Source organism: Panicum virgatum, chromosome 6N (assembly GCF_016808335.1).
Source record: "Panicum virgatum strain AP13 chromosome 6N, P.virgatum_v5, whole genome shotgun sequence".
Classification (NCBI taxonomy): domain Eukaryota; kingdom Viridiplantae; phylum Streptophyta; class Magnoliopsida; order Poales; family Poaceae; genus Panicum; species Panicum virgatum.
The window spans coordinates 12870668-12879716 of NC_053150.1; the positions used below are offsets into that span (position 1 = coordinate 12870668).

At 48.7% G+C, this 9049-nt stretch overlaps 1 protein-coding gene across 1 annotated transcript; it reads right to left on the reverse strand.

Moving 5' to 3' along the window:
* Positions 1-1898: 1898 nt before the first annotated feature.
* Positions 1899-6170, reverse strand: LOC120679129 (glucan endo-1,3-beta-glucosidase 6-like). Its single transcript, XM_039960652.1, has 2 exons — positions 5284-6170; positions 1899-3147 (listed from the first exon to the last, which is right to left on the reverse strand). The coding sequence occupies exons 1-2, from the start codon at positions 5637-5639 to the stop codon at positions 2037-2039; spliced, it is 1467 nt and encodes a 488-aa protein (XP_039816586.1). The 5' UTR covers positions 5640-6170; the 3' UTR covers positions 1899-2036.
* Between the last annotated feature and the right edge of the window lie 2879 nt (positions 6171-9049).

Sequence of the window (9049 nt, forward strand, 5' to 3'; positions counted from 1 at the left end):
TAGTAGTCTATCATAGCAAGCAATGCCAAAAATGCCAAAGCAGTTACCGGTTATAGGGAGAGTACATTTAGTACCAAATATGAGTAATCTAGAGGAGACACTCTTCCATTAGATTTTTGGGAACCTATCCGTGTTGGCACTAATAACTCTTACCACGACGAAAAAACAAATTATATGTTATAAGGTTGCACTCTACCAACAAGACTCTGTTCGGTTAGAATTTATTGTGAGAAAAAAATATTGATGGCTAGCTGGTGGCTCGTGCTAATTTGGTATCAGAGAAAATACTGCTGATTGACTGGTGCTAATTTGGTGCCGAATAGTCAATGTAGTCCAAATCATCAACCTATGTGGACCTGTGGAGGTAAGGCCAGTCTCAGTGGAAGTGTTATTGACACAGTTAACAAGACTAAAAATTTGAGAACTGTGCCAGTGGAGTGTCGTGGTGATGACACTCCTTTCATATTTCATGACACTTATCTCTTTTCTCTTCTCATACTATTAGTAGATGTTAGCACATTTGAGTGAAGACAATGCTTACGGCTCAACCAGGCAATAGGAGTGGGGCCATGGCAGATGAGCAATAGTTAATAATTTTTCCACAATGTGGGTAGTTAAAATCAAGCCATCGATGGACCTAACGTCATAGTAAAAGCAATAAAGGACAGCACCAATAGTGCACAGATGGGAGAGGATGGGATTGGGAAGAGAGAAAAAATAATTTTCTATGCCTTGCGGTCAGCCACAAGTTTGCGGTGCGTTTTAAGCTGTGGTTACCTTGTGGTGCATCTCCACAATGTATATTGCCCATTTAAGATTATTTTACTCTCTTAAGGTTATTTTTTTACAATATTATGGATGTCCTAATGTCCATGACACTTCTATAACACCCCCACTAAAATTAGCCTAAGAGACAGAAAAATAAAACACTCTTCCCTATGCCCTCCTATTTCTGCCGCTCTGGCAAATGTAGGCATTTGCCTTCTGATGAATAGTGTCGTGCACTAGTGTGGAAATAAGAACTGACCATCTCCAGCTATTGATATGCAAACTCCAGCAATAGATCTCAATTCTAATTTCAATCGAGCAACACGTAGTTACACAGTTACAACATGCAAACCGAATAGAGTTAGTTACAACATGCAAATAATTAAACCCTAAAAATATATTTCAAAGGATAAGACCAGCGTGGATGGTGTTTTTTTACTGACTTTGTTCGACTGACTGTAGCTGGTGGTTGGTGCTGATTTGTTGTAAGAGAAAAATAACATTGGTTGGCTGGTGGCTGGTGCTGATTTGGTGTAAGAGAAAAACACTACTGGTTGGTTAGCTGACAAGCTAGCCAAACAGAGTCCCTACTGGAGCTAAATTCATGGACGGATCATTGATCCTGATACATAGTTAGGCTAGTGTGGATGGTATTAGGTACTAACGATCTTTTTTTTCAGAACGTGTACCGGAGACTTAGGTTCACTGCATAATACTCCCTCCATTCCAAATTTTAATTCATTTGAATTTTTAATCCTAAGTTTGACCACACATCTTATTAAATTATGCAAATATAGTTAAATTTAAATTATTCTTGAAGAATTTAAAATAATAAAGTAAGCCACCACAAAAGAAATGATATTTTTGAATAAGACGAATGATCAAATTGGAGTAAAAAAAAAGTTAAATTGGAGCAAAGGTTCCTTGTGTCAGCGGAAGACAAGTTTTATCCAAACATATAAGAAATTGACAAGGCACGCAAGGCATTTTGAAAGCAAAGAAGAGAAAGATTTGTCCGACCAAAATAAAATAACACTGTCAATTAAGTGAACAAACAACTAAGGACATGTGTCAAGAGTCGTCTCATGAGAAGCTAATTAAAGACAAACGCGCACGGATGGTACGGTCGATTTGGAAATGCTTCGAGGCTGTTCGGCTGATCTGATGAATAGTGTTTGGTTGGTAGAATAAATAGTATTATATGAAAGAAAATAAGCCGAAACAAGCCGTGACAAGCCGAGAACTAATCAGCCGGTCTAGCTAGCTCATCAGAGCAACATGGACGACATGAGCACGAGCGCGGCGAGCACAGAGGCGACGCCCCTGGCGGAGCTAATAGCCGCGGCGGCGCCGACGTCGATCTCGACGATGAAGCGGCACGTCCCCACCGAGGGGTCGACCGAGGTGGCGGCGGCGAGGCCCCTGAAGTCGCAGGCGCGGTCGTCCTGGTCCATGGTCTGGTAGTAGCTGTTGAAGGCGTAGGAGACGTTGCCCTTGGCGTCGAGGCCGGCGCAGGAGGTCTTGTACCCCAGCGCCGCGCAGTCGGCGAGCCCGCACGCGTAGCTGACGCTGTCGCCGACCTTCTGGTCGGCGAGGTCCGCCGACGGCTTGAGCACGCACCACCTCTTCTCCAGGTACCTGACGCCCCTCGCCGGCTTGAGCGTCGCCGAGCCGTTGCCGCCGGCGAGGCTGAGCGCGTACTTGGGCGTGCCGTCGTAGTTGAAGATGCCCCAGTGGCGCTCGAAGTTGCCCGGCTGGATGCTCTTGCGGTCCTCGTCGATGAGGCTGAAGAGGTAGGCGTCGACGGGGCCCGGCCGCAGCGGCGTGCCCTGGCCGCCGGCGATGTGGGCGAGGAACCCCTGGTTGAACCGCCGCGCGTAGTCGAGGTTGGCGTTGGCGTCGCCGTCCGTCGGCCACCCGACCTCGCCGACCACCACCGACACGTTGCCGAACCCGTTCCGGCGGAGCGCCGCTACCAGCGTGTCGTGGTTGGCGTCGAAGGTGTTCTGGTAGGTGACGCCGCCGTCGACCACCGGCGACGAGGAGCCCTGGAAGAAGGCGTAGTCGAGAGGGAAGTTGGGGTCCGCGTACAGGCTGATGAACGGGTACACGTTGGCCACGAACGGCGCGCCGGTGGACGCCAGGAACTGGACGATGGCGAGCATCAGGCCGTGGATGTCGGCGCGGAAGTCGCCGTCCGACGGCTTCCCCGTCGGCGACTGGTACACGTCGGCGTTCAGCGGCACCGTCACCTTCACCTTGTCAGCCAGGCCGGCCTTCACCAGCGCCGCCTGGATGTTCTGCATCGCCGGGAACGTCGTGTTCAGGTACGTCCCGTTGAACGTCTCCAGGAACGGCTCGTTACCGACGGCCACGTACCTGACCGTCCGTCCGTCAGGGAAACAAAACGTTAGTGATTCAAATTTTGAAATATTGATGAATTTTAACTACAACTGCTTTTGTCGGTTTCCCTACTACATCAGCAACGATTTACATTGCAACAAACAAATAAACTGAGGTTCAAAATAAATTCAGATAAAATCGTCACACTTGGATTAGATTCTCCTGACATTAAAAATTCAGAGCAAAATTTTAGAGGAGGATGAAATGAAACTTCATTGTGATGTTATCGTTTCTCGACATCGACAATGTTCGCCATAGAACAAAAGCAATTGCTTAAACGAAAATAATCTTATAGTAGGTGGATGAATGATATGAGATGATGTAGTAGAGAGGACCACTTGCATATGGTTAGATGTATGCATCATACAGGGAAGCATGCATGGCTGAATATGGTGACACACGCTGAAAGTCTCATGACACTGCCTGCAGGCAGGAATTGGCCTCAGGAAACCTTGATGTTGAATTGAGAGGATTTGTGGCATGGTCCCTTGTTTATGTGACCTTCGCATTTAATCGCGGTTCTCATAATTATCGCGATGCATTTGAATTGGACAGCAGCAATAAAGCAGGAAACCCTCAAAGCAGTGTGATTGGGACCTTGACTACAATCTCATCTTTTTTCAGTGAAGCCAAGGAACTCACCAAGAGGTGTGCTAATATCATTCGAGAAATTTTCGCCGAATCACCTCGGAATTCTCACGACATGGTTAAACATATAACGGCCGTTTAGAATACAGGAATCCCATAGAAAACAAATAGATAGACCCCCCATGCAATTCAAGAAAAAAGATTCCAAAATTTTCTTAACGGGCCTCCAGATGCAAGACAAGGTCACTAAGGAAGTTTGGAGAGATTCATGCCTGGCAACACACTGGGTTCATGGAGACGTGGCAGGCACATGATCATTCTGGATGGACGGCCGATATGACCAGGAACCACGGTCTAGAAAGATTGGGAGAGCCTTGGTGATGCTAAACGTGTCAGAAGCTCTCAAGCTCAAGAGAGCATGATTGTGCCTTTGGGGCTGTTCGGCTGATCTTGGCATGCCTTGTCTCGGCTTATCTCGACTTATTTCCTCTCACATAATACTATTCATTCTATCAGCCGAACACTATTCATTCTACCAGCCGAACAGCCTCTTGTCCTTTCTTCTAGTCAGTGCCAATGGCATACATGTCCCTGTCAAGGAGATGTCACCAACAGCAAAGCAAGTCCACAACAAGTGGCAGCACCAACACTGGAGATCTTGCAGGAGGTTTGGGTGGCTCCCAAAGCTGTGTTGTGTGTGCAGGAGCACTGGGCAAAAGGCTGGAAAAGAAAGGCACCCCATCCATGGCTTTTGGTGTTGCCATGGGGTTTGGGAAGTGAATGGTTGGGGGTAGAATTTCAGCTTGCTTGCACCGGTGGGCTTCCCCTAAAGAGAAGGGAACCTCAGCCCAGCTTTAGTTTGCTGCCACCAGCTACAAACAATCCAGAAAAATTATTGGCAATCTACCAGGACTTTCATCATCTTTTTTTTTTGCTTGGACACAGTCATGATGTGCAAAAAAACTTGACCTGCGGGGGGAAAGACTGCCCCCACGGCATTGTATTAAGAAGAAGACATTCTCACACAGGTCAAGAAAGAAGACATTCTCACACAGGTCAAGAAAAACCCCGAACCCCTGCCCCCATCCATATATAGTGGTCCGTCGCCTTGTGAGTTAGGCCGGACCCAAACCATACTTTTGAATATGTGGATAGACGAGGAGATTTCTTTTACCCCTACACTACCAACCGGAAAATCCGTCCCCAAAGGGGATCGAACCCGGCCGGCAGGCAGGGGGCGCTACTAAGCCCGCTAGCTAGTCCAGCATCGCGGCCGTTCGCAAGAAGACAGTGCATTTGACCCTTGTTTTGTCTGACTATTTGGATTAAAATGTGAAAGTTCAACCTTTTTTATTGTTTGCGAAAGTAATTTCGGTATCTAGTCCGTAACTAGGGTAAAAGTTCATCGTTTATGATCAACCAAAGCTTTTAAAGTTAAGGGCACGCAAAAAATCAGGAGGGCACATTTTTGAAGCGGAGATGGCGGAGACATGCTATGGAACGAAGCAGGCGGCGTCGGCTGACCTGATGTCGACGCCGTCGCGGACGTGGCCGGAGACGTTCTTGGCGACCCAGTCCTCGGCGGCCTTGCCGCCGGCGGCGAGGTCGGCGAGCATGTCGTTGGGGATGCCGACCATGACCTGGATGCCCGAGCCCTTGAGCGCGCCGAGGATGGCGTGCTCGGCGTCGAACAGCTTCACCTTGTCGAAGCCGTTGTCCTGCAGCAGCCGCACCACCGTGCTCGCCGGCAGCGGGTGGCTCAGCTGCGTGCCCCAGTTCACGCCGATCGCCTGCGACCGCCGGAGGCCCGCGCCGCACAGCACCGCCACTGACAGCACCGTCACCGCCGCGGCGCGCACGGCCGCCGCCGCCGCCGCCATGGACGGCGATCAACAAACTATGTGGAATTCGACGGTGTTTTGGTGCCAAGAATCAATCAAGAATTCGCAGCTCGAACAAATCGCGGACTACAGCTCTGAAAAAAGGCAGGCGAGCGAGAGAACAGAGCAGAGCTTTGCAATGAAGGAACTCCTGAAACTGGCTGGACTCTGAGAAAAAGGAAAGAACTCAAAAGGAAATCTCTTTTGCTGGACGAACAAAACACCAGGTGGTGCTCCGAATCAACCCGAGTTCAGGATCGGCGACACACGGTTCTTCCCGGAGCAGGGTGTTTGCAGGAGCCGCAGGGGCAAGCAAAAGGGTCAGGCTTCAGAGAGCGAGGCTGCTACCGGTCCCAAAAACAGCGAGCATCTGTCACGACCGGGGCATTAATAGGTCCAGGTAGGGTCGCGGCGCAAGCAAGAACCCCTGAAAGAGGAACCACGGGAGCTAAACAAATCGGGGAAGAAGAGGACGAACAGGGTATCTGATCTGATGCCCTAGGCTAGGTGATGGGGGCTTAGGGAGGGTGTGTGCGGGCCACGCTAATTTACGGTCAACCGTAGGGAAAGGTCCCTACGGTCGATATTCCGACCGTTGCTTTTTTTCCATTTATAAAATTTTTTGTTGTTTTCTAAGTAAAATTTTTTTAAAAAAATACAAGAAAAATTTTGGAGACCAAAAAACATTTCAAGCAAAATAGGAGAGTAGAAAAAATTTTCAAGAAAAAAAATTGGAGAGCAAAAAAAAATTTCAAGGAAAATTAGGGGAGAGAGAGGAGTCTTCAAGAAAAAGTTTGAAAAAAAATTTGTACAAAATAAATTTTAAAAAAATAAAGAGAAAAATTTCAAAGAGAAAAAAATATTTACATAAAAAAATCTTAGATAAAAAATGAAAACAAAAAAACCCGTAGACGCCGGTGGCGGGGAGGCCGCACTGCCCCGTCGTCCTCCACGCTGGCCGGTAGGCGGATCCGACGGTGGCGGCGCCGGGGGAGCGCGGGCGGCGGGCGAGCGTGGATCCAGCGAAGGCGGCGCGCGGAGGCGGATCCGGCGGCGCGCGGCGGTGGGGAGGGCGGATCCGGCGGCGGCGATGCGCGGAGGAGCGCGCGGCAGCAGATCCGGTGGCGCACGGCGGCGGGGAGAGAGCGGATCCGGCGGCGGCGGCGCTCGGGAGGCGGCGGCGATCGGCGGCTTCAGCGGGGGGCACCCCAAAAGGACCGGCGGCGCCGCTTGGGTCTCCAGTCGACGGAGGAAGCTAGAAGGCTGAGGAAGGGGAAAAGTGGAGTGGGGAAAGAAAAGGAAGGGGAAGGGCGCGCGTGGACATCGATCGTGAGTTGTGAAACTCACGGTCAACCGTATATTCAGCATGGGGGTGTGTGTGCGGTGGAAGGAAGGAGGTCGCGGGAAGAAGCAACGGCCGACAGGTCAGCAGGTGGAAGAGTAAGGGAGAGCAAAACCCGGAGGAGAAGGAGTAGGGCTGGGCATTTTTTAACCGAGAAAACCGAACCGACCCGACCCGACCCGAACCGAATTGTCGGTTTTTCGGTTTATTCGGTTCGGTGTCGGTTTTTATTTTTGTCAGATTCGGTGGTCGGTTTTGGCTTCGGTTTTCAGGTTCCACCGAACCGAATCAACCGAACAACCGATTTGGGGGAGCGCAAAGCAAGCAACTACGCTGCGCGAGCGAGCAGCCGGCGCGGTGCGTGCGCGAGCTAGCAGGTGCATGGCCGCATGGGCCAGCAGGTGCCTGACTTCCTTCCGCATGCAGGCCAACAGCAGGAACGGAGGGCAACACATGGGCCGCATGCAGGCCAACAGCAGGAGCGGAGGGCAGCACATGGGCCAACGGCAGGAGCACAGCACGCGGGCCAGCGGCTGCCAGCAAGTAGAGCAGCATGCACGCAGCGACCAGCGAGAGGGATATACGTTCATGTGCTGTTCGGTGCCACCGATAAACCGAACCGAACAAACCAACAATTTCGGTTTCGGTTTTCGATATTTTGAAGCACCGAACGGTTTTCAGTTTTTTAGAACCGAATTTTTAGAAGACCGAAAAAACCGAACCGAACACAACCAAAAAAACCGAATGCCCACCCCTAAGAAGGAGGGAGGAGGGGAGGACCTTCCTTTGCCGGTGCAGGAAAAAAACAACAACCGAAAAGGAGTATCAACAGTGTTGTGAATTGTGTATCGTCGCCTTGGGAAGAGGATTGACAAGGGCGGCATGGAAGTGAAAGAAGAAAGGGGGGAGGTTGCAGACTTATCGCTTCATCCTTTATCATGTGCAGTTTCTGTTTCTGAACTTTTTGGTGTGAGCTAGTATGGATGTGTAGGAAGTTAGTAGCTGTTTTTCTTGTGAAAAGAAAACACGGCCTTACGGCTAATTCCACAAGTTAAGTTAGTTTGGTAAATGCAAAAGAAAGAGCATGCATGGTGATGATCAGAGTTTCAGAACGATGGAGGAGAGGTAGACGATCCTCCTTTTGAAGTGTTTATCAGTAGGTGATAGGAGAAAAAGGAACATCTGTCAAGAGCGAATGGACGGCGCGCATGAAAGCCATGGCTGGATACGTCTTTGTGGGTCTTCAGCCTTGCTTTTATCGTATACTCCAAACTAGAATGGGAAAAAGTGAAAAAGGAGAGGGGAAGGCAATCACCAACCACCTTTGTTTCTTCCACCTATTGTCATAATATTGGCTCTTTTTTCCCTACTTCTAAAAACTGTATAAATGGTGAACATCACATAACAAGATGTCCAGGTACAAAGAAATCGAGAATAGGAAATATCAAATGTGTCATCCAATCGAATAAAATTTGGTACACTGAAAGCATCTATACCATTGATAAACATACTCACTCCGTCCCGAAAAAACAAGTCATTCTAAGATTCAAATTTTATCCCTAAGAATCAATTAATGCCAAATATGGCTAATAAATAGAGGCAAGGTCATTTTACCACTTTCTTAATCTGTTCTAAATTTTTTAAAGTGAATTGTTTTTTGAGACAGAGGGAGTACGTGAAAATTTTCACGATCACTGCGACAGTTAAAACATTTCCCATGTAAATCGTGTAAGATTCATTTGTTACAGAACATATGCGCATACTACGGGAGATGCAGAGGCAAAGAGCATGTATAGTGTTCAGAACTTTTTATTTGATTCCAATGCCACATAGTATATATATTAAGAATCAAAGGAATTGTTTATATATATATATATACACACACAAATCCATAGCAAAGCCACAGAACAACCAGCAGTACAACTTGAAGTGCTACGTACGTACGGTATATGTGAATGAAGCTGGGAGGTGGAACATCCGGTGGGGGACCGGATTCTGGAGTGGCAGAGGAGCTCAAGTATCTGCCTGCCTGTCTGGCTTTTGCAAAACCATATATATTTAGTAGTTA

Excerpts from the sequence above, each read along its gene's own strand:
- LOC120679129 (XM_039960652.1), bottom strand. The coding sequence starts at position 5,639 with ATGGCGGCGGCGGCGGCGGCCGTGCGCGCCGCGGCGGTGACGGTGCTG. Across the intron at positions 3,148-5,283 it reads CGCGACGGCGTCGACATCAG|GTACGTGGCCGTCGGTAACG; the intron begins GTCAGCCGACGC and ends ACGGACGGTCAG.